General features: G+C 40.0%; 1 protein-coding gene across 3 annotated transcripts in view; it reads right to left on the reverse strand.

Moving 5' to 3' along the window:
• RELN (reelin) overlaps positions 1-27,388 on the reverse strand; it is a 782,434-nt gene that overhangs the window by 438,822 nt on the left and 316,224 nt on the right. For all 3 annotated transcript variants that reach the window (XM_082254411.1, XM_082254410.1, XM_082254409.1), the window contains exon 4: positions 581-651. In XM_082254411.1, the coding sequence (XP_082110537.1) occupies positions 581-651 (71 nt within the window). The remainder of the gene's footprint in view (positions 1-580; positions 652-27,388) is intronic.

Below are 27,388 nucleotides of genomic sequence, written 5' to 3' on the forward strand. Positions count from 1 at the left end.
AGTAGGACGATTATTTGCAGACATTGGAAAGAACTCTTGGTTTAAAGGGTTCAGCCAATGTCTTGGTCTATGGTAGATAGTCTGGAACACATTTAGGTTCTTAAGCATTCAGGGAATAGGAGTAGTGCTAGAGTTCCCAATCAAAAGATAATATTAAACTGTATATAATCACTAATTTATATGACAGGTTAATACTTCATATGTTCACTGGTAATGTCTTGTTTTGCTATACCAAATTAATGGCAAGTAATTGCATTATGAACAAGTCCAATTCCCCAAACCCTGGCATGGAATGATGGCTGCTTGATATTCTACTTTGATATGTATTTCAGGCCTTTTTTCCTTGACATGTTTGTGTCTTCCATTAGCCTTAAAGCTGAAGTCCCTTGGTCCCTCATTAGTAAAGATAAAAGGTAACAGATCCAATGACTGTGAGAGGACAAGTGCCTTAAGCATATATATATAAAGCTACGGTCTTCTTTGATCAATAAAATAATCCCTTACAATGAATATCAGAGATATGAAAAATACTGCAAGAAAACAACATATCCATTAAATTTTAATGTTCATCATCCCTTACCTCCTTGCTCACACAGCTGTTGCGCGAGGGCATCTTTGAATATAACCTGGCCTCTATGTGTAGCGGTAGCCCTGTAGGCAAACATTAAACACAGTCTATAATTTGGTAAAAAGACAAAAAAATGTATATATATATACATACATATACACTGTATATAGCATTTTCTATACATTTATTAAATTTGATAGTTAATGACCCTACAGAATCGACTTTGTTCATTTATTTCACTAGTAGTGTTAATTCTAATTGTTTTCTAGATTACTATACATGACCAATTGTCCTTAATACACCCAAATATGTAGTCAATGAGCACCATGATCCTATACAGATGAAAATGAAAATACTTAATCAGAACCACGTTTTTACATATTACTGAAAATGTATTTCTGTAATTTAACAGTACAAATCAATTGGCTGTTATCTGTGTCTTAATTCTTAATCCCTTTATATTTCTCGTTAATTTATGTATGCATGCTACCACACACGTCAACATGATAGTGACATACCCTCTAAGAGAATCAATTTACTGTTGATGTATTCATTATTGCTATAAATGTTGTAGTAAACAATACACATGCACCTATACTACTGAAAGTTTTGACTGATATTAGTATACACTAAGAAAAAGCCAAATATACCAGTCAGTTAACCCCTGCCATGTAAACATCAAATACTAATTAATAAATGTGGTCCATGTAAAAAAAGGGGGCTTCCTAAAAGGCCATAGAAACAATTACTTAAAATGAATGCCTGTAAGCAACAGAGACATGGAAAATATGTTAATCACACATATGAAGCCACAGACCCTGTACGCATGATATTTTATGCATTAAGATATTAATTCACCACAATATTACACAGCAATGGTACCTGTAATATATGTTAGGGCTATTGCTAGTCCCCAACACACAGAGCATGTACCCAGGTTCCCTGATGAGGGCATAGGACCTGCATTTTGCCCAACTGCATTTAGATTTTGGTATACAAAACTATTGCTTGCTTGTTGGCAGATGTAAATGTATCTGTTCCTATTCTTTAAAAAATAAAAGCCCTGGGTAGCCCTAACCCTAAAGGTAAACCTAACTCTAAATCTAAATCTAAAGGTAAGCGTAATTCTTCGTAAAATAAAAGTCAAGTGATTGTTGTGATTTGATTGCTAATCACTTTTCCTCTGCATAGTGTACAGTGTACAGCTCCGGTTACATTTCCAGCACAGTGCTAGTGATCTCAACCTGCACTGGCCAATTATGACAGCCAAAGACTGGCACCCATAAAGAGCCAGGGGTAAGATGTGAGATCTGGCGAGGAACCATTGAAGCATATGTGAATATTCTTGCCTTTAGTTCCACTTTGATGCAGCTCTGTATTCAATAATACATTATTAAATTAATTTCTTTTAATGAAAACAGTGTAAGTACCTGGGGGAAAACAAGACCTGTAATTGTTACTTAAAATTAGATCTTATGCCCTGCCATATAGGGCTTAGGACCGAGGGAGATATTGGCTTAAGTCCATGCAAAACAACCTGAAAAAAGGTAGAAAACCAACGTCCTTCTGAAAAATTAACAGCCGCAATCCCTGAGCCTGTGACCTTGATTTGTGACATCGCCAGGCACTGCTTTATCTTCCAAAGGACAGATTGGTCACCATAACAGCTGAAAAATGTGCGTTCAATACTGTCCTTGGAATTGAGGGCTTTGGAAAAGTCAGACTGGCAACAGATCATGTGCAAAGGGAAAAGCTGGCCATAAAAATATCATTATGACAGGATTTAAACACTTTATGATTGAAAACATGGTCCTGCCACTGTTAAATGAATGATATTTCCTCATTAATGGCTATGGGATATTCCAGACACACAGCTATTTTGGTTATGTCATTGAGCTGGCCATAAGAAGAACCCATATTCAGCTGTTTTTTGAGAACAGATATATAGAAACTGAGGTTATAAGACATATCACTGAAGAAATACATGGAAAAGGAATCCTTCAAAGATATTTTTTTTTTTTTTGAACAATGAAGGCTATGTGAAAATTACAAATTTTGGCATTGATGTGGAAAGTGTTTTCAGAAAAGCAAAAAAGTATGGAACAAATGGGAATATGTGGTCCCTTAGGTCCTAAGAGATTTTCTCTACAATAGGAGAGCCAACTGGTTTTCATTTGGTGTAATGTTCTACAAGTTGACCACCAAATGAAGCCCTACGAAAACTACAGTAGGAGAGATTATCAGGAAGACCCTTACCACAGAGCCAAGTAACAGGTTTCTTGACCAAGATTTGGTCAATATTTTGAAGGGAATGTCATGCAAGGGCCCATCTCTCCAATTAGGGGGCCATGGAGACATAAGGGGGTTACTTATTTTTTGCACTCCTTAGGAAAAAGGAACAGGAGGCTCGCCACCTTCCCTTTCCTTAAAACTTCTATAACTTCATGAAGTCACCATAGATGACCATTTGCATGAAGGATGGATGTACTCGTTGGTGCAGCCCAACGGAAGCCTCTTCATAAAAAGAAGTCTATTTTAAACACATTTAGCTTCCTCCCTCAGGCCTGGGATGCCCATTACTACATCTCCCCTATGTAGAAAGGATGATCACAATGTAGGTCATTGAAAGAAGCAAAAACATTTTTCTTAGGTCTCATTCACATGGCCACTTAAAGCCATGCACCCTGATCAGTGTATTTCTGCGACATGTATTGCCAGGTGTTTCTGATCAGCTGTCACCACTCATCCTGTACAAATCAAGTCAGGCTGACAGGCTCTGTAACTGCTTTCATGTAATAACACAGGGAGCAATTGCCTATAGTAAGGGACAGATGATCAGTCCTGGACGCAAACTGCCTGCATACAGAACTGCACATCTGTCTCTAACTGCGTTTACTTGCTTCTTGTGAGACTATATGTGAACAGCTATAGATAGTGTCAGGCACCCATTGATTTGTAAAGACTGGACTGCCTTTACAGATTGCAAACACCTGGCTGTCCCACAACACATGTATGCTGATCTGTTTAGTATATGGCTCTGGACAGCCACATGTAGGAGGCCTTATAGTGTATTTGTTTGAAGTCTCTAGCCAAGTCTGTAAAAACACAGTGCTGGAATACTGAGTTGCTCAACGATGTTATACATAAACATTGGTGTTAATTCTGTAGAAGAAGAGTAGCAGATGAAAGGCTCCTGTCACGGATATTGCTCCTTACATCAAATGCTTACTTGAATAAAATCATTCAGCACATTAAAAAAAGAAGGAACAGTACTTTCAATATCCATGTGGTAGAAAGTTTACTCCAGGGAATAATAGTTAATCCTCTCTGCCCATTTGACAGCTCAGACACCACTACACCCTGCTGGAATTCCCAGATGTCCCCCGACACCACTCACTAGTTATATCTCCTCTTAGCCTTACTCTGGCACCAATCGATGGATCCTTCTCCTGAAGGTTGTTAGGGAATCCTCACTCTGTTAGATAGTGTAACCCCTCCCCTAACCACCACACATGACCCTCATCCCTCTATTAACTACTGTATCTGACCCCCATTTCCACTACTGTGCCTGATCCCTATACCTACCTTTCCCCTAACCCCCGTTCCTTACCTCCATCTCCACCCACGTCCCTGGCTACTGTGCCTGATTTTCAGGGCAAGACACAGTAGTTGGAGGAGGAAATGGGAATGTGGGTCAGGTGCAGTGGTTATGGGAAGAGGTGGGGTTGGATTCAGGCATAGTAATTAGGGGTGGGGATTGTCCTCCATGTCCTCCCTTAACCATCACATATGATCCCTCCCTAACCACTATGCCTGAACCATGCTTCAAATCTTCTGGGAAGGTTTAGGAGTGTGCCTATGGGAATGTTTGATCATTCTTTCAGAAGCGCATTTGTGAGGTCAGGCACTGATGTTGGATGATAATGCATGGCTCGCAATCTCTGCTGTAAGTCATCCCAAAGGTGTTCTGTTGGGTTGAAGTCAGGACTCTGTGTTCCTCCACCCTTAAATCACTCATCCATGTCTTTATGGACCTTACTTTGTGCACTGGTGCTGGTCATGTTGGAACAGGAACAGGTCATCCCCAAACTGTTCCCACAAAGTTAGAAGCATGAAATTGTCCAAAATGTCTTAGTATGCATTGCTGACGCCTTAAGAGTTCCCTTTACTTGAACTAAGGGGCCAAGCCCAACAACTGAAAAACAACCCCACACCATAAACCCCCCTCCAACAAATGATTTGGACCAGTGAACAAAGCAAGGTCTAAAAAGACATGGATGAGCAAGTTTGGGGTGGTGGGACCTGACTGGAATGCACAGAGTCCTGACCTCAACCCAAACAAAATTTGGGATGAATTAGAGCACAGACTGTGAGCAGGCCTTCTCTCCAACATCAGTGCCTGACTTCATAAAGGTGCTTCTGGAAGAATGGTGAGATATTCCCATAGACACACTCCTAAACCTTGTGGACAGCCTTCCCAGAAGAGTTGAAGCTGTTATATCTACAAAGGGTGGGCCAACTCAATATTGAACCCTATGGACTAAGACTGGGATGCCAATAAAGTTCATGTGCATGTAAAGGCAGGTGTCCCAATACTTTTGACAATATAGTATATTTATCCATGAATGATATTAAGGAGGAGGGCACATGCATAGAATCGCATTATTGTTTTGACAAATGACCCTCCTCTACACTTTAATACAAATTGCAGCACCCTGCATGTGTGTTTCATATCATCATAGACTGCAGTGGCAGGCAGAGTGCACCTGGCAGGCAGATATGAGGATTGACAAGGTACAACTGTTGCATAGCACTAATAAGAAAGAGGCAAAGTCTGTATATCTAATGAACATGTATGTGTGGCTGCCTCCAGGTTGTACAGGATGTCAAAGATTGGTCCTGGATGGGTTTTATGTTTCACCCATATTTTGGGTTATATTCCCGTTAAAGGGGATGGTTTTGGTGTACTCAGGGGTCCTAACCTGTGCAGGTCCCTGGACAGTGCAATCATAAAGGAGAGGACTGACTTACAGTTCTCTCCGCATTAATTATTTCCTATTTGGCATCTAGAATTCTGGAGGCTCTGAGAGATATTCAGGTGGAAAAGAACCTCTATCCCGATTACGGGGATTCTGGTCCTGAAGAAGTTAGGCTTACCAGCAGGAAACAGTACTTAAAAGACTGGAAGCTCATAGTGCAGGTGGGGAGTAGTAAGAAGTTGGAGAGGAGACACCTGTCTGAGTGCTGCACACCAGAAGCTGCTTTAGTCAGGACAGTCATGCTGGTGGGTAAATTCCTTATGCCCCTCATAACTTGTTATGTTTTATTTGTGCTAAAGATAAGTAGATTTCTTGTTGCTGGCTATAAGCTATTTATGTTTGCTGCTGAAAACACTATTTTTTGTCTGCCTTGAAGAAAATAAAGACTTGTTATGTTCATGAGAAATGGCTTTGTATGTGATCCCGAAACACTGTCACAGTAGCTATCACCCTTGAACTTTACAGGGTATATAATGTATATAATTACATATAAATAAAGGATCTACATCATGAACAAAAGTGTCAAGATCATTCACATTAAACTGATCTCTATCACACGTATTGCGGTACCCATTTGTTATCACTGGTCATCCTTCAAGAAAAAAAATAAAATACATTTTTTAATCCATTTAAAACATACATAACCCAACAAACTAAATCCCAGACAATGCAAATGTGCAGGAAACATATTGTTTCAAAATTCAACATCACTTAGTTCGACAGATCTTTGGCTTAATACACTATGCAGAAAATGGTTTTGCTATTTTCACCAATGGTTGTATTTTATCCCTTTAGCATTACAACAGTCACAATTCAACAAATTGTAGGGAAAAAAAGTGAAATTTCAGCTTCAGAACTGGCCGAGTACTTAAAACGTTATTGTATTAAAGACCCCCCCACATTTTATCTCATAATATCCTCCATTTAGTAGACTCAAGGTTTATATTTGTCATAATTAGGGGTGGGAAATGTAAGATATACATTAGGGTTTATGTTATCAGGGGGGATTTGATTTAGATCAAGTCAATATAAATCACTAGTAAAAAGTCTTGATTTAAATCAACTCGATTTAAATCATAATTTGTAATGAGCAACGGTCATCTCTGTCCTGCAGCAGTTCCTCCTCTGACCCACTGTTGACTCACCGACAGTCCCGTTCACTTTAATGGGATGGCTAGTGATGCGGCAGTGACATAACAAGGTGAGGGACAAGACGGCAGCAGGTGAACGGATGCCCATTAATAGGCGATGCCATGACAGATCTGAACTGACAGGTGCTCTTTAACCACTTCAATACAGGGCACTTTCACCCCTTCCTGCCCAGGCCAATTTTCAGCTTTCAGCGCTGTCACACTTTGAATGACAATTACGTGGTCATGCTACACTGTAAACATGTTCATTTTTTATCATTTTTTCACACATATAGAGCTTTCTTTTGGTGGTATTTATCTAGAAAAAAGAGACAATTTTGAAAAAAAAAACCTTTTTCTTATTTTCTGTGAGTAAATTTTGAAAATAAGTAATTTTTCTCCTTCACTGATGGGCACTGATAGGCTGCACTGATGGGCACTGATGAGGTCGCACTTATGGGCATTGATGAGGTGGCACTTATGGGCACTGATGAGGTGGCACTGATGAGGAGGTACTAGGACAGTGTGAGGCGAGGAGAGCTGATAAACGGCACTTCTTCATTTACATGTGACCGGCTGTGATTGGATACAGCCGATCACATGGGTAAAGAGCCATGTCATTGGCTCTTTACCAAGATCGGGGTCGCGCCATGTCCTAGCAACACGTGCGGCCACAATCGCCCGACTGCACGTCCCTGCGGGTGCACGAGAGAGGCCGTTTTGGTGCGCCGTCATATGACGGCGTCCCAGAATGAGAGCCGCACTGATCCGCCGTCATTTGACGGTAGGCGGGCGGGAAGTAGTTAAATGTAAGGGCTTATTCTTGCTGGTAGGTAAGATTCAATCATTCAGCTTGTAGTGTACATAGATTTTTAAAACAATGGGATAAAGGAATATTCCTGAAATTCCTGCATCTTATCTCAGCTTGCAGAGCTTGGATTTATTGAATGAGTTTACCAAAATGTATACATTGCAGAATATCCAGCCTCATGCTACATAACTAAGCTCCATTCCATGCTGAATAAACTAAATTATTAATGTATCTTAAAAAGAAAGCTATGTTTAAATAGATTTTTACTCCAAAAAGTTTTATTAAAATAAATTTGATAAAAATCTGATTTTTGTTTTGTTAGTAAAAGAAAAGCTTTATTGAAATCACAATACACAACAATGTGTGAACATCAGAAGGAAAAAAACAACAGAAGGAAAAAACAACAAAAAACAGTGTTTTTATAATTTAAAGATACAGCTTGAATGTACATCTAATATACATGCATACATGTATGCTGAATGAAATACATGCAGCTCATCAAACAAGGGCATTACCACTGGATGTGAAAAAAAAGGGGGGGGGGTTAAATCCGCGCTAAGGAAGAAGATATGTATATATGTGAATGGCTGCTGCCTACCTCTAAAGTACTGTATAGCTCAATAGAGATATACAAGAAATGGGAAGGGGGTTTGAGGTAAATGGTGCTGCAATGCTGGTGCTAACAAAGCAATATGCTAAATAAAAAGTTAATAAACATATAATTGATTTAGTATCAAAAAATGACATACATCAAAAGTGTAAACATGCCGTGAAGTGCAAGTGATGAGGAATTAAAACACTAGAAACATTATACAGAATGGGGGTGGTAGTGGATAAGATGTGCACAGTTGATAAATAATTAATGGGTAGAACTCAATAAAAATTAAGGTGAATATAATCCAGATGATTATAGGTGAAATGTAAATTTGATTATGAAAAATATAAATATTGGAAGGTATATTAAAAGTGCAAAGTGATTACCAATAGTAAACAATAGGTGTAATATCATATGCTGATATACTAAAAGTGGCTGGTGCACCAAAAGCAACAGTACAATGATTCGTAGACCGCAATATTGCTGGATAAAAGGTGACTGTAGTGATTAAATATTATTAAAAAGTTTAAAAAGTGATGCTGATGTGAAATCCCAAGAACTTGGAGTGTCTCTTGATGTTATTCAATTCGGACGTGCAGGTGAGGAAACAAAGTGCTCCCCTCGCAATATGGCCCGCACTCACCGGAACTCTGTACCCCTACAGGGGTAGAAAGCGTGGTACCCTCAAGGGGTGATATCCTTTTAGGTAAGTATCCCTGTGTTCACCGGTATGGATAATCCGATTGGGTCATCAAGATATGGGATATACTCAATAGTAGTAAACGTATATAGCTAATGGGTTATATAGGAAAAACATATACAGCAAGAGATTAAAGATTCTTACAGCAAGAGATCAAGAATTATTTTTGCGCTCACTCCACTTGTGTAAAAATAACTGAACCTCTCTTTATAAATGTAGCTTTACCACTTTTTACCATTACCACTGGATATTTATGAATACAGTTATACAATACAATACGCAGTGTGTCACCAGGACATGTAGAACTATCAACTATAAACTATCAGGACATGAACAACTATCAGTCCTCCCACACATGCCAGGGTACAAGGGTTAACCCTGGGCTCTACACTGTCCTTTCAGGCTCACATCCAATCCCTGTCCAAATCATGCCGCCTTAACCTCCGCAACATCGCTAGAATAAGGCCCTTTTTAACCAATGACACCACCAAGCTTTTAATTCACACCCTGGTTATCTTTCGCCTCGACTATTGCAACTCCCTCCTCATTGGATTACCCTTACATAAATTATCCCCCCTTCAATCCATAATGAATGCTGCTGCATGACTTATCCCCCTTACCAACCATTCAGTGTCCTCCCCCCCTCTCTGCCAATCCCTTCACTGGCTTCCATTCACCCAACGAATAAAATTCAAAGTGCTAACAATAGTTTACAAAGCCATCCACAACTCTGCCCCCAGCTACATCACTAACCTGATCTCAAAATATCAACCAAGCCGCTCTCTTCGGTCCTCCCAAGACCTCCTGCTCTCTAGCTCCCTTGTTACCACTTCCCATGCTCGCCTCCAGGATTTCTCCAGAGCTTCTCCCATTCTTTGGAACTCTCTACCCCAATCTGTCCGACTGTCCCCTAATCTATCCATCTTTAGACGATCCCTGAAAACCCTTCTCTTTAAGAAGCCTACCCGGCTACTAACTATTAACACTGTTTCACTTGCTCCATCAGCCCATCCCCCACAGCTATTGCCTTTTGTATCAATTGACCCTCCCTTTTAGATTGTAAGCTCTAACAAGCAGGGCCCTCTGATTCCTTTTGTACCAAATTGTATTGTAACTGTAATGTCTGCCTTCATTTTGTTAAGCGCTGCGCAAACTGTTGGTGCTATATAAATCCTGTATAATAATAATAATCACCAGATACTGGACAGAGCGCATGGCACCATGCGCCCTATCTAGACAGGAGACGGTTCAGGACTAAGTCTGCTGGGGTTACACCTGGTGTATCCAACCGCATGTGCAATTCTCAAATTTGCCTTAGAAAGTTGTTAAGTAGCTGTCGGTAACACTGAGAAATGCAGCCCTTATATGTGTCAGTTTCAGTCATATAATTGTAGAATTGTAGATGGGAGTGGGTGAATGCGTCCACAGGTCAGTCCCCTGTTGTGCCCACACTGCAAGACACAGCTGAAAATAGTAGAACTGCATGGAGCAGGGCAAGCGAAAAATGCCCTGTAACTCCAGAAAGGAGTGCAGAACCCCATTGGAGAACACTCTGTCAGGCTTATTTGGGGAGGTTAAATTAAAAAAAAAAAAGGAAATTAAATGTTACATTTTGTTCTATATAGAAATATGAAGCAATGACATCCATTTTTGTTAGGTTACTGAAAGGTTAAATCTTTTTAACAAAAAGTGCCTATTCAACAGGTTTACCCCAAACATGCTGTGTTGACCTAAGGTAATAAATAAATAGCCTGTTGATTGTCTTTAGATAAAGTCTAGCTGACGCTATACCAAGATAATCTTGTTTGTGTGATAACCATAAACATTAGTCAGTATTTTCTGTATTTAGATTCATTTAAAAATAAGATTTACAGATACATTATAATCTTATATGTAACATAATATTAACAATGAAATATATACAGTATATAACTAACATACATAGATATGTAGAAAACCGTTATATATTATAATTGTTTCATCCTTGCTAAAGAAAGTTATACTGATATTGATGACTCATCTCTGTATGTCAAGAGAGGCTTCAGTAAACATTTGTAAATTGTAAGTTGTAGAAAGCATCATAAAATTTTGTTTAACCTTGCCAGGATCTAGAAGGTCTGAGATTGTAAGCTCTTTGTCAATATAAGGTGCAAAGTTTATTTGAAGATAAATAATGCTGCTATATTGCTATATGCTGAAGTTAAGAGCAACACAATACTGCCATCTCTGGTGACTGACTGCTACTAGTTGAAGTCTTAGGTTAAAAAGTCATTTCCAATATATATAGATATATATATATATATATATATATATATATATATATATATATATTAAATAAGATATATTAAATATTAAAATGGTGTTACCAGATTTAATATTTATTTAGATACATGATGGATATTAAATGGACATGTAATAGATGAGAGCATGGATACTTTTTATGTTATTTTATGATACTCTTAAATATGGAGATATCATCATTTAATTTTAATATACTGGTCAACCAAGAGGTGTCACCCAATGACATCACCAGTTAATGAATAAGATGTCCCAACCAATGGGGATCATGTCACTCCTTCTGGGTTTAACTTATGGTAATTTTAATAGTCCTTTGTTCTATACCATATAAAAAGGAAAACTCAGATGAGAGACAGACACATGACATTTGCCCAACATACATCACACATACAATACACACGCTACTACAGCCATGCATAGACTCATCTATACAGACTCCATTTTGCTCCATCATGTATCTGAAACTTTGAGGGATGCCAAACGAAACTCCTCCCTAATTGACCGCCATCTTGGAAAGGCAGCCATCTTAAGGACTCTGGTAACGACCATTTTAAGCTAGCAGCCATTTCAAATATGGTAAATATGCCTTGCTAATTATTTGATTATTATTCAATATTGTTTATGTACTTCCTTAAATGTTTTACATTTCATGCTAAAGGGTAACGGGAGTACAATCCCAGCCGTATAAACCATATGTAGATTTTTCTCTAAAAAGCTGATTTTTGTTTTTATAACATTTTTATTAATATCAGATTTAGCGCATATTGGCGTATTAGTCTCACTATTCTCGCTTCATCTGCAGTGGAGTGACTATCAGGCTGTGCATTGCGCAGACAATTGTGGTCTGATTATATAGAACATTCATTTATGGTTTATACTATAACTGGAGAAAACGTAATCTTGCTTTATTTTTACTTTCATTATTGAGCTACACATCACATTGCATTTATTGTTTGAAGTTCATATTTTATGTAAAGTTCTCTTTTTGTGTCATCTCAAGTTTGATCATTTATCGTGATTACATGTCTCGTGAATAAATATTTTATATATTCCATACTGTAGACTGTTTTCACTAAGATTGGTATATGCTTTTAAAAAGAAATTAATCAATAAAAAGAATTCGCTACATATTGATTTGTGGAAATAAGTGGAGATTCTCCTTCCGCACAGATCTATAGACACTGTTATATTCAGAGCAGTATAAACATTCTGGCAACTCGTCTCAGGTAGATCACACCAAACTGTTCCCACCGTGCCCCATGTGTCAAGTGAGCTAGTTCCGGATAGTGTGCGTCCCCATATATTGGGCTTAATCTGGTAAAACCCATAACTTGTTGTAGCTGCCTTGTTTTGTTCAAGACTTCTTGCATGAGAGTATACGTGGGATAAAGCTTGTTGGGTTTACTAAATGCCAGTGACTCCAGACCCCGAATAACATCTTTTACTTTTGTTGTATTTAGTAGCAATGTGGCTGTGGGGTCCGAACTGTGTAAATCTTTCTCTCCCATGGGCTGAGCAGCCCGTGCTATATGTTGGAGCTGGGCAACTAAATAGTATAGCCAGGGGTTGGGTAGCGCTAGGCCACCTGCCTCTTTGGGTTTTTGAAATTGTTCCAGCTTTACCCTGGGGTGATTGGTCTTCCATAGAAGAGCTCTGAAGATTGTATTAATAATGCAGAACACTTTAAGGGGAATCACTACTGGGGAGTTGTGGAGTACATATAGCAACTGGGGCATAAGAATCATTTTTATGAGATTCACGCATCCTGCCAGGAACATTATAAGTTTAGACCATAGTTTTGACCACTGAGCCAGCATCAGTGTAATATTGAGTTTGACATAATCCAACAGTCGAGCAGTCACCTGAACATCCAGATACTTAAAGGAGCTGGAGATGGGTATATTGGTGGGTAACAGTGTCAGAGCATCCGCTAAGGGCATTAAGTGGCATCAACGATGATTATCACAATCCTGAGTATGTACCAAATTTAGTTATAACTGCCATCGCCTCTTCAAGAGAAGAGGTAGTGTCCCCCAGCATCAGCACAGTGTCATCTGCATATAAAATTATTTTTTCATGGAGAGGCCCATATGGGAATCCATCAATCCGCGGGTTTGCCTGGATAAGTGCTGCCAGTAAATCTATGCCCTGCCTGGTGCCTCTATGTAAATTGAAACTTTGGGAGATTCGTCCAGCCTCTCTAATGACCGCTTTGGGGCTACTGCATAGTAAAATAATCACATAATAATTTTGGGTCTTCGACGTGCTGACATCACCGCATTTGAGAGATCCTGGAAGGACAGGCGTTGTTTATGCAGCCAGCCGGCTTGTTTTTTGCCTTTAAATTACCACAATTTTGTAAGTGCAATCTTTTTTATTCACAATAAACCATCATACATTGTTACGCTATGGCACATTTCTTGTATCTTTTGGGGATCACTATCCTTTGACAAGCTGCCCACAACCTGGAGAACCACAGAGGAGAGGTTTGTTTTTTGCCATAGAATACTACGGCCTATGTTGGGATATATCCCCGGCGCTTTTGACCCTTGTGATCTGTATTTCTGGTAAGCAGGTTATTAGAGCGGTGGTGGATACTGCTTTCGGTGGTGGAATCTTCACTTCTTCGCATCTTCTGTCAATTATATGGTCAGAAACTCACCTAGTCACATTTTTTGGACGATCACTGATGTTTACGTTTTATAAGAGCTTTGGTCTCCTGGATCTATGGTGTTATATTTATTTGCTTTCATATTTTTTCTGAACCATATGTCAATTTTTTAATATTTCACTATTAGCGCAACTTCACTTTTTGCTTATGCTACTGTATAGCAATTGAATCCAGGAGATAAAGACCTTACCGAACCCAAACTTTGTCATCGTGCTCTAAAGGAAGGTCCAATCAATACTATCAAATGCCTTATGGGTGTCCAGAGATAACAGAGCCTTGTCACCAGTATTATCAGTGTGGGATTGTTAATTTAGAAATAGCCTGCGGTTTATAGCAGTGGGGCATTAAGCCAGACTGGTCAGGGTAAATAATGGTTGAGATAACTTTGTTTAGTCTTAATGCCATGACTTTGGCCCAAATTTTTTCTGTTGCTTTGGAGCAAGGAGATTGGGCAGTATGAGCCTGGGTCTAAGGGGTCCTTTCCAGGTTTGGGTATCAGGATTATCGTTGCTTCAGCCATGGACTCCGGCAGGGACCGTCCTACTTTGGATTCATTTAATATCTTTAAAAAGTGGGGTAAGGTCTCAAACTCAAACATCCTATACATTTCCATGGGTAAACCATCAGATCCTGGAGCCTTCAAGTTGGGGAAAGAGCCGCCTGCCGCCTGAAGTTCTTCTATTGTTAATGGGGCATCTAACATTTGTTGGGAAGCCTCAGAAAGGGAGGGCAGGGCAGGGGGATATATTGGATATACGTTTGTATCTCCTCTTCTGTTTTGTTTAGACTGATAGAGTGACGAGTAAAAGGTAATTAATTCTTCCATGATATGGCCGGGGGAGTTGACTAACCGGCCATCCTTTTCTAAGGTCTAGAATATCTAAAATGCAGAAGGCTAAGTAGAGCCTAAAATGTGTCATTTGTATTCCTCAGTAAAATAAAAATCTATCCAGTAGAACAATGGAACATTGCGAAATTTAGAGATTGTTCCCTTGACGAATCTTGTCAGGTCTTCCATGAGTTTAATATCTTCCACAAGTAGAGCCATTTTTCGGAAAATGGAGAGGAGGGAATTTTCTACAAAGCTTGAATACAAGAGGGGGCAGCGCTGACCAGGTGTACTATCAGCAATTTTGATGCTTTTTTTTAAAGGGATGGTGTTGTAGCATAGAAAGGAAGTAAGTGGGTTCTTTAGGTATGTGTCATTCACTATATTTTTTGGTGAGCCTGTGACCAAAAGATTGCACAACAGGGCAAGATCAGTAGATATGTTACATGTCTCCAGGTGATAGATTGCAACTCCAACATATCTTGGAAACAGAAGGGAAAATTATGTTTAGTAAGACCGGGGTTAGATACCAGCTGGTAACACTTCTGTATCCAGATTCTTGATATTTGTTACTGATGGATTACTGGTAGCAAATAGCTGACTGGTATTTTGGCTCCTTCCACAGGTGGGAAAAACCCAACGGTCCTTTCCCCCATTAGTCTAGGTAATGGCCTAGGTAATGAAGTAGGACTTATTATTTTTTTTATTGTTATCATTATTTTTATTATTAATAATAATAATTCTGAAATAATTAAAGTGTATGTTACCCTAAAAAACTGCTCAAGGAACCCCTAGCAAACTCTAGAGCTGGTTAAGTAAGGCCTTACTAAGCATGAACCCTGTGCAACATGCACTCTTGAGCTGTGCACTATATGCAATATATGGTCCTTTGCCCTATACCCTGTGTGACACCAATGACTAAGCCCTGCACAACTGTGCGACACGCATTCCTGAGCCCTGTGTACAAGGACTGTGGCATATGTGTAACAGGTATGCAGTAAGTAGGTTTAACACCACCCCTATATGGCCCTCCCACTGGTAGCACAGTTTGGCCAAACCCACTATTCAGAGAGTGGCGCATCACTTTACTACTCTCCCCCAGGGGGCTTGAGTACCTGCACCAATTCAGAAAAAAATCCCTGACTAGAGGTATTTCTATAACAGAACTCTATGAGGAGGTGGTGGTATAGAAGAACAGGGGAACAGACATAGGTGGAGGTAGGCTAATATGCAAGAGACAATGCTGTGCTGTGATCCTGTCTTTTAGAGCCCCTACTTCCTGTGTAGAGTACTTGGCAAAAAACATTTATTTACCTAAACTATATGACTAAAGTTATACTTCAGGCTGAACTTTCCTTTGAAATTAAATAAAATAGGGTTGCAGGGGTGTTACTGGCTTGGTAGGTACTGAGGTAAAGGTCACACAAAGCTGGAAGGTTACACAGTAAATATGTATTGCTGCTATAGTTGCTGGACTGTTTGTGCTGAAGACCTATTTACAAATATAATTTTCTGCTTCTAATTTTCCTTGTCTGGAATCAAGTGCATTATGAGCTGGATTTCAATGTTTCTCTTCTGACCATTGGCTGAGAAGAAAGTTAGGACTATTTATTTCCTCTATAGTGTAGAATACAAATGTTTGCACTGGCTAAATAGCAGCACTGACATAAATAAAAAAAAAAAAAAAAAAAAATTTAAAACACGTTTGATATTTGTAGATACTGTATATATTTCTGTGAATTGCATAGATTGATCTTGCATGTGATTTCCTTCCTTACTTTATATAATTTTGTTTCAGTGTGTCAAGGAGTTAGAGATATTATGATGATACAAGGGTTTTCTACAGATCCTGTTGCTGTTTGGAGATATATAAAAGATCAGTGGAAAATATTTATAATGCTGTTATGGAACTGTCAGGACCTAGATCACCTGCTGGTGGCACTGTGTTTCCCAAAATGGAAGGTTGTAGTTCTGGAGTCCACCAGTGTCTCCCAGAAGCCAGCAGAACCCAGTAATCAGTCTCCTTCTGATGCTGGCTGCTTTTAGGGTATTTAGTCCCTCCTCTGCATTTCTGTCTTGCTTCAGTGTTCTGCCTGATAGCCAGATTATGCTTGATGACTTATCCTGAGCCTAGATCCTGATTCTGCCCTGTATCTGTACCTGTACCTTGTACCCTGCTACCTTGCATCTGCTCTTTCTTCCATATTCCCAGTCCTGATTCCCCGTCCTGACTGTTTCTTGCACCTCCAGTTTTACCCTGTTGATCTGTGCGCCCCTTTTGTCTGTATATATCGTATTATAGTAAGTTTGTTAGTTTGATTTTTAGTCACTGAATTAGGTTGCTAGTTAGGTATTTTGTCACTTGGTTTAGGCCTCTTGCACACTGCTGCCGCCTAAAAACGCTCAGTTTTCAGACATACAGGATGTTTTTTTTTTTTTTACTGATTTGAAAGTTGCCCATTGTTTTCAATGTGCCTGTGCACAAAGGCGCTTAAACATGCACTGCGTATTGATCAGTAAATAAAAATAAATACAGAAATCTGAGTTGCCAGGCAGTATTTTTGCATGTATATGCACAAATATATGCACAAATATTCGCAAATATGCACATATGTCACAGTTCCTTCAATAAAACGAAGCTAGAAGAAAAATTACATATTTTCAAAGTCAAGTTGAAAAAAAGGCACAAATCAAGTTTAACCAACAGGAAACCTCCATATACACATGCCTTTACCAACAGTTAACTGCTTTACCCCCAGACCAATTCTAACATACATGTGAAAACCAGCATCAGAGACCCTGAAGAATAAAATGGTGGTTGGTTCAATTGTTATGTTGCAAGATATTTGCGCAATTTTTAGGAAAAAATACACTTCAATGAATATTAGTGCATGCAAACACAATATAATACTCATTTTTTTAGAGCAAAATATAAAAGATGATGTTACGCTGGGAAATAGATACCCAACATGTCATGCTTTAATATTGCATATGCACATGGAACAGCGCCAAACTACAGTAACTAAAAATCTCCATAGGCAATACTTTAAAACTCTTTACAGGTTAACAGGTTAGAGTTACACAGAAGGTCAGGTGGTAGAATTATTCCTCTCTTTTTACACTGTCCCTTCATTTTTTTTATTCATTTTTTGCTATTACAAGGGAAGAACAACATCCCTTATGATAGCAATAGGCATGACAGATTCTTTTTACGAAGAATCTAGGGTCTATATGAGCCCAGATCTCTCCTCTGCTCACAAAAGTATCTGATCAAATCGACAGTGGTTTGATCAAGCCAGTAACAGCTTTAAAATTATCAAACTGAAACAGGAAGTAACAAAATCCTTGCCTTTTCCCATATATTACATCACAGAGGGGAAGATGTACCTTCCTCCTCTTCGAGAGTACACAGTCACTGAGCAGCAGCAGCAGAAGGATGGGAGAGCCTGGTAAAGGCGGCACGGGGAGCATGGGGGCCCTCTTCCATGCCCTGCAGATGTTATTGATGGACTATATAGTCGCTCGGATAACTTCTACAGGAAAACCCATCGCTGGCTGAAAATTTTAAAACTGGGATGATGCCTTCATGTGCAGGTATCTTCCTGGTATAACAATTTCAAACCGAGAATACATGGGTATGTCCTAAGGGGTTGAAGTGGTTAATTCAGAAGAAGGCAAAAAAAACCTATAAAACATGGTCCAATTTGCTCCAGCAGGGGAAATATATTCCTTCCTGATTCCCAGCAGGCAATCGGATATTCCCTGGATCAACAACACCTGGTGTTATTACCTATAAATTTCCAGATACATTTTGTGAATCTGGGAATTCATCCAGCTCTTTTTTAAAACAATGTACTGAGCTTACCAGAACTAGTAGCTTTCACATTTTCAAAGCTCTTACTGTGAAGAAACCTTTCCATTTGTAGAGGTTATATCTCTTTTCCTCCAGACATAGAGTGCCACCTTTTCCTCTGCAATGACCTGAATTGAATAATTCTACATCAAGTTCACTATTTGGACCATCTATATTTTTATACATAATGATTATATCCCTCCTTAATTACATAGTTACATAGTAGGTGAGGTTGAATAAAGACAATAGTCCATCTAGTTCAACCTGTGTAGGTGTATGTGGCCGTAATCATCTCTCATACCCCTGAATGTTCTGATTCTTGAGATGTACGTCTAAGAGTCTTTTGAAAGTCACCATACTTCCCGCAGAAACCACCTCTTGTGGTAGAGAATTCCACAATCTTGTAGCCCTAACAGTAAAGAACCCCCCACGTTGCCTGAGGTTAAAACGCTTCTCCTCTAATCGCATTTTATTCCCCTCTAGTCCTCATGCATCCCTTCCGACTGAATAGCTTTCAGCACGGTTGCCTTTTCAGTGTCCTCTGTAACCATCCTCCCATCATCGTTAATTATGTGTGCTATATGCTCTGCCCTAGTTTTGCTGTTGATATATTTAAAGAATTTCTTTGGGTTCATTTACTATCCTCCGCTATTTGTCTCTCAGAGTTGATTTTAGCCATTTTGATTTCGTATTTACTTTTCTTATTTGCCTCCTTGTATTGCTTGAAAGCCGATACTGTGCCCTCTGATTTATATTTCTTGAAGGCCATTTTTTCCCCCTTAACAAGTTTTTTAACATTACGGTTTAGCCAGCCAGGTTTGGCTTTGTCTCTTCTAAATGTATTTCCCATAGGAATGCACTGCGAGATGCATTTGTTTAATATGTTCCTAAAGCAATCCCATTTTTCCTCCGTGGCCAGTGTTCCTAGGGTTTGGTCCCAGTTTACCCTTTTCATCATGGAGCACAACTTGGGAAAGTTTGCCCTTCTGAAGTTTAGGGTTCTTAAGTTCCCCACATGCCTTGTTATATTGTTATTTACGCTAAATGTGATCATCCTGTGATCGCTAGAGCCCAGGTTGTCCTGGACTCCTACCTCCGAGATTAGGTCTGGGTCATTAGTGATCAATAGATCCAGGACTGCATTTTCTCTAGTAGGAGAATCCACCAACTGAGACATGTAGTTGTCCTATAAGGTTTCCATGAATAGACGGGCCTTCTGTGAGTATGTAGTCCCCTCTTCCCAGTCAATGTCGGGATAATTGAAGTCCCCCAATATGATGACTCATCCCAGTTTTGCCACGTTACCCAACAGTGAAATAAATACTCATCCCTTCCGTAATATAATTCCTCTCTATCACCCTTACATTATTCTTCACATAGAGACATACCCCTCCCCCTCTTTTTCCTACCCTGTCCTTCTGGTACACCGAATACCCTTGGATATTGGCCAGCCAGTCATGTGAGGGGTCGAACCAAGTTTCCGTAATTCCCACAAGGTCTATGTCCTCCTCATGTACTAACATCTCCAACTCATCCATTTTATTAGCTAGGCTCCTGGCATTTACATATATCCCTCTCAGTTTTGTGTAAGTTGATAGTGAATGGTGATTATTTTTATTCCTCTTTGGTCTGAGGTTTTCCCGCACAGACCCCCCCCCATTGATGTTATGGAACTACTGTCGCTGCTGACTCTAATACTGCCTTCTGTCCTTTGCTCCCTGCTGACTGACTCTACTTCTGAGCCCTCCCCCCGTCTCCTAGTTTAAAAGCCCCGCCAACTTGGTGGCCATCTTTCTCCCCAAAAGAGCTGTACCATCCCCATTAAGGTGCAGCCCATCCTTACTAAAGAGCCGGAAGCCGACTGAGAAGTCAGCCCAGTTCTCCAGGAACCCAAACCCCTCCTTCCTACACCATTTCCTCAGCCACTTGTTAAGTTCCCTAAGCTCCTTCTGCCTCTCTGGTGTGGCTTGAGGTACCGGCAGTATTTCAGAGAAAACCACCTTGGAGGTCCTATTCCTCAATCTATTCCCTAAGTCCCTGAAATTGTTCTTTAGGATTTTTCCTCCTTCCTCTTACTTGGTCATTAGTGCCCACATGCACTATGACCGCTGGGTCATCCCCACCCCCGCCCAATAATCTGTCTACCCGATCCGCGATGTGCCGAATTGCCTGTTCTCAAGAGAGATTGAATTCAGTTCAGCTAATTTTTCCTCATAGCTGAGCTCCTCCATGCCTCTAATCAGTTTGGTTGCCCTATTCAGAACTTTTTCTAGTTCTCCAATATCCTTTTTGTGAACCAGTGCCCAAAACTGAACTGCTTTTTTCCAGAAGATGTCTTACTAATGATTTGTACAGGGACAAATGTATGTCTATCTTGAGTCTATACTTCTTTTTAATACAAAAGTTTGTTTTAGAAACTAGTGCATTGAGGAGACAACCTGTAAGGTTGTTAATTCACTACTTAATTTGGTGTCATCTGCATATATTGATATACTTTTAATCCCATATTCTACATCATTTATAAAAAGGTGAAAAAGTAAGGGTCCCAACACTGAACACTGGGGTACACCATTAGACCTTAGACTATTCATAGTATGAATCATTAATGACTACTCTCAGCCTTTTAGCCAGTTTTCAATCCATTTACAAACTGAATTGCCTGTAGACTTTAGCTTACACATTCACTGTGTGTGGGGAACTATGTCAAATACTTTTGCAAAATTCAAGTATACGTAATACACAGCCACTTCTTTATTTGTTTACCAACTTTGGTTGCTTCTTACAAGTAAAAAACAGACTTTTTAGCTAGAAAATTACTTAGAACCCCAAATAGTATATATAAATATATATATATATATATATATATATATATATATATATACACAGTATATATATATATATATATTTTTTTTTTTTTTTTTGCCGAGACCCTAGAGAATAAAATGGTGATTGTTGCAATATTTTATGTCACACTGTATTTTAAATGTAATTTTTTTCGAGGAAATACACTAATAAATTAATAAAAAAAAAAAAAACACTAAAGTTAGCCCAATTTTTTGTATAATGTGAAGGATGATGTTATGCTGAGTAAATAGATACTTAACATGTCACACTTTAAAATTGTGCACATTCATGGAATGGCGACAAACTACTGTACTTAAAAATCTCCATAGGTGACGCTTTGAAAACTTTAGAGTTACAGAGGAGGTCTAGTGCTAGAAGTAGTGTTTTCGCTCTAGTGATTGTGGTGATACATCACATGTGTGGTTTGAACACTGTTTACATTTGCGAGTGTGACTTACGTATGTGTTCACTTCTGCGCACAAGCATGGAGGGATGGGCGCTTTACATTTTTTTTTCCTATTTATTTTATTGTATTTTTTTTTTTATTCTAGACCTTTAAATGTATTTATTTTATTTTTTTATCACTTTTATTGCTGTCACAAAGAATGTAAACATCCCTTATGACAGTAATAGGTAGGGTTGCACCGATACAGATACTGGTATCGGTACCCGATACTAAGCATTTGCAACAGTATCGGTATTCGTGCAAATGCGGCGATACTAGAAACTGATGATACCTTCAGGTTCAGTTCTTCCATCTGTCAGCAGGATTCTTCCGCTGACAGCTGAAATGTGTGGAAAAGAATGCCGACAATTATAGGTTGTTAAGGAGCAGGGGGCACTGTGTCCTTATGAACTGATGAGGTTTCAGCTGCCTTCCCCGCCCCCTTCTTTCCCTCCCACAAGCTCTGCCGGGTGCCTTCCCCGCCTTCTTTCTCTCCCGCCAGCTGCAGAGGGGTTAGATGGAAGTGGCTGTCATTCTCCTACAGTTCTGTTCCAGCTGCTTCAACTGTGTGTTAGATCTCCTGCTTACTGCATCGACTTGCTCTCCTTCCTGGTGTTTGTTTCAGGTAAGTTACTTTCACTTTGCTCACATCATTTCACCCCCCTTTATCCCCCCTGCCTCTGTCTGCACATCTCTCTCAGTACAATCCTGCAATAAGTTAGACGCTCCTTGAACCAATCTACCTGCCCATCTCCCCATTCAATTTATATTCTCTTGTTTCTTATGATCTCTGCTCTCTGCTCACATATATCTCCACCTCTAACCTCCCTGCAGCCTCCTGATCTCAGGCCTGGACATTCCACAGGAGTTCACACACCTACAGTATTTGTCTTGACACCCTTTCCATCCCAACTTACTTTTCAACTCGTAGAACTATCCTGTGACCATCATTTAATAACTCATTAAATAACGATCGATTTATTTATACTTTTATATATTTCTTTTTTTGTTTATTTTCACTTAAGTATTATTATTATTACCACCCCTTTACCCACTCTTACTATGCAATAGGTATCAGTAATTAGTATCGGCGAGTACGTTAAAACAAGTATCAGTACTCAGTGTTATAAAAAATGGTATTGGTGCATCCCTAACCGGGATGAGCTTGGGCGTGTTCAAGTATGTGCCTGATCCCGCCAGGAAGTCAACACTGCACTCCGCTCCCCATTTGCACAGATCAGGAAATGTCTCACTACCTGTGATTAGTGGAGTGCAGTGTCGACCTCCTGGGGGATCGGGCATGTAGCAACTCATACACGCCTGAGCTCATCTCTAATCTCTAGTAATAGGCATGTGAAAGGTACTCCTTAGGGAGGGATCTGGTGTCTATAAGACCCCAAATCCCTTCTTTGCACTTAAAAACATTTAGATCGCCAAGTTTGGCTGTTTTGAATACTGTCATTTTTTTTTTATCCACTTCTGGACCGGAAAATTTTACCCCCCTTAGTGACCAGGCCATTTTTTTTGTGATACAGCACTGCGTTACTTTACTGACAACTGCACAGTCGCACAACTCTGTACCCACCCAAATAAAATTGATATCCTTTTTTTTTTTCCACAAATAGAGCTTTCTTTTGGTGGTATTTTTATTTTTTTAATGTAATCTTTATTTATTTTCATATAACAACAAGGAACAATAAGACCCCGTTCACTCTGGGGCGACCTGGTCGCCTGACAGGTCGCCGTAGGTTGCCTGCCATAGAGAAGCTGTGGACCCGTTCTAATAGGAGCGACACAAGTCGCTCCGACTTAGAAAAAGGGTCCGGAGCTTCTTTGGGGCGACCCGGAGCGACCTGCATTGACTTCAATGTTATGAAGTCCGTGCCGGCCGCTCCGAGGTCGTGGTGCGAGCTGCGCACCGCGACCTGTGAGGTCGCCCGGCAAGTAGCGTCGCCCCAGTGTGAACGGGGTCTTAAACAGGCAGTAGGAAAACAAAAAGGGGGGGTCGCCAAATATATACAGGCAGGTAAAAAAAAATTCATGGGGGTTTATACATGCCAAAGGAACACATGGAGCAGTTTATCAAGAAACTAGCACGAAATAAAACAATTTCACCAGCAGGTATCTTTTGGTGGTATTTGATCAGCTCTGCTTTTTTTTTTTTTTTTTTGAGCTAGAAACAAAAAAAGACCAAAAATATTTTTTTCCTTTCTGCTACAAAACATATCCAATAAAAAAAATTAAATTTCTTTATCAATTTAGGCCGATATGTATTCTGCTATATATTTTTGGTACACAAAACCCAATAAGCGTATATTGATTGGTTTGCGCAAAGGTTATTGCATCTGCAACTAGGTAATACATTTATGGCATTTCTATTTATTTAATTTTTTTTACTAGTAATGGTGGCGATCTGCGATTTTTAGCGGTATTGCGACATTGCGGCGGACAGATCGGACCCTTAACTAACATTTTTGACCTTTTTTGGGGGGACCAGTGACATTACTACACTGTTACTGTAATAATGACACTGGCAGGGAAGGGGTTAACCTAGGGGTGATCAAAGAGTTAATTGTGAGCCTAGGGGAGTGTTTTTTAACTGGGGGGGGGGGGGGATGGACTTGTGAAATGATCATAGAGACTTGTGACCCTATATAGAAGGATCACAGGCGCTCTGTGATCGTTTCAGAGAGAACAACGGTCTGCTGTGTTTACAACAGCTGACCGTTCTTCTCTCTCAGCAGGGAGTGATCGTGGGTGGTCGGCAAGTGATTAAGAAGAAAAAATAAATAAAAATAGTGGCCCTCAATGTAAATCCATTGTCAGTAATGACGCCTGCCGACCCGAAAAATTTCCAAAAAAATGTTCTTCAGCTTTGACAGCTCTTGTATAGGCAAGAGGCGGGGTCACCGGGCTAAGTCACCCAGTGGCACTGCCCCCTTCTGACGTCATGTCACGACCTGGTATGGACTGGGGGGCCCTACACCATTTTTTTTATCTATATTGCCGGGAGCCGACCACACATTACAGCCGCGAGCAAGTTTAAATTACATTTTTTTCATTAGAAATGTCAGCATTGCTGCATACATCGTACAGATGTGCTACTTTACAGACACACTAAGGGGACCCCCCAGGCACGATATTTAAAGGAATTTTTCATTTTTATTGTTTCACTTTAAGCATCATTAACCACTTCAATAAAGGGCACTTTCACCCCCTTCCTGCCCAAACCAATTTTCAGCACTGTCACACTTTGAATGAATTGCGCAGCCATGCATGCTGTACCCAAATGAAATTTTTATCATTTTTTTCACACAAATAGAGCTTTCTTTTGGTGGTATTTTATCAACGCAGTTTTTATTATTTTTTAGAAAAAAAGAGACAATTTTGAAAAAATGTAAAAAGTTTTTCTTAACCTTCCTAGCGGTATTCCCGAGTGTGACTAGGGGTAAGATTTTAGTGCCAAAAGCGGTAACCCCGAGTCACACTCGGGGTAGCGCTAAGAAGATCGCTGGATGCTGGAGGAGGTTTTACTTACCTTTTCTCCGGGATCCATCGAAGACTGCGAGCGGTATGCGGCGGCAGAGCTCTCTCCCGATCGTCTGCGAGCCCCGGCTTCCGTCTCCGGCGACGTGACGTCCGCCGGGGGGTGGAACCGGCGGCAAATTCAAATGTAAAATGCACCAAACACACTGATACCATTCAAAATAAAATAAAATCACATTACATTGCCCCCCAGTGCCCTTTCCTGCAGTTTTACTGTACTTTTTATGTAAATATATATATATATATATATATATATATATATATATATATATGTATATATATATACACATATACATATATATATATATATATATATATACACATATATATATATATATATATATATATATATATATATATATATATATATATATATATACACGTAATTCTTGTGAATGAGCAGCCCAAACCAACTGTATACATTATATATATATATATATATATGTATACATACATATATATATATATATATATATATATATATATATATATATATATATATATAATAAATGTATACAGTTGGTTTGGACTGCTCATTCACAAGAATTACATGCAAAATAATGATACTGCTTTCAGCACCTAAAATCCAAAAGAATCATACCGCCAGGGAGGTTAATTTCTGTCAGTAAATTTTGTAAATAAGTAATTTTTCTCCTTCACTGATGTGCGCTGATGAGGCGGCCCTGATGGGAACTGATAGGCTTCCCTGATGGGCACTGATGAGGTGATACTTTTGGGCACTGATGAGGTGGCACTGATGAAAAGGCATTAATATGCTGCGCTGATGGGCACTGATAGGTGGCACTGGCGGGCACTGATAGGCGGAACAGGTGGACAGCACTGATGGGTACTGATGGACAGCACTGATGGGAACTGACGGATGGCACTGATGGGAACTGACAGACGGCACCGATGGGCACTGATGGGCGGCACTGATGGGCAGAACAGATCAGCAGACACTGATCAGCACTGACTGGCATTGCTAAGGGGCACTGATTGAGGTCACTGTATGCACTGATTTGTGTCCCTGATGGGAATTGATTGGGCACTGTTTTGTGTCACTGATGGGCATTGATTGGGCACTGTTTGGGGAGTGTTTTTTTACTTTAATGTACTTTACTGTAATCAGGGCACTCTGGGGAGGAGCCGCTGATCGGCGCTCCTCGCCACACACTCTGACAGTGTGAGGGTAGGAGCGCCGATAAACGGCACTTCCTCAATTACATGTGACTGGCTGTGATTGGACACAGCCGATCACATGGGTAAAGAGCCACGTCATTGGCTCTTTACCAAGATCAGGGTTGTGCCGTGTCCTAGGAACACGGTGAGGCTGCGATCACCGCGCTGTGCACCCCCGCGAACGCGCAAGAACAGCCGTTCTGGGGCGCCGTCATGTGACGTCGTCCTAGAACAAGAGCCACACCGATCCGCTCCGCCGTCATTTGATGGTGGGCGGGCGGCAAGTTAAAATCACTGCTCCTGTAAAAACGATCATTTTAAAACATTTTTTTTTTTGCATTGATACATGTCCCCAAAGGCAGTACTCAGGTCCCCATACACTTTTTATGGCAATAACTTGTATGTAAGACTTTAAAATGAGGACTTTTGATTTTTCATGTTTGTGTCCAATACACTTTAATAGAGTTCGCATGTTCGCTAGAACTTTTCCCTGACCGAGACGTTCTGGTGCGAACAGAACAGGGGGGTGTTCAGCTCATCGCTAGTCCTGATGTACTGACTGCCTATCTCATTTCTTCAGGCCCTAAATGCCAGGATAATACAAATACCTGCCAAATTACCTCTTTTTGGAAAATAGACAATCCAAGGTATTTAGTAAGAGGCATGGTGAGTTTTTTGAAGTTGACATTTTTTTGTCACAATAGTTTGGAAAAAAAACACGGAGTAAGACCTACTTTATTTCCAGTAGTCTCCCAGGACAACCCCTGAGAGATGGAGTTCCTCCCTCCAATCAGGAAGCACGTTGCCCATCAGCACTTAAGATGGTCCCTCAGGCGCATGCTCAGTTATCCACGATAACCGAAGGACAGATCTGGAAAAC

This window comes from Pelophylax lessonae (assembly GCF_965119305.1).
Source record: "Pelophylax lessonae genome assembly, chromosome: 4".
NCBI classification, from domain to species: Eukaryota; Metazoa; Chordata; class Amphibia; order Anura; family Ranidae; genus Pelophylax; species Pelophylax lessonae.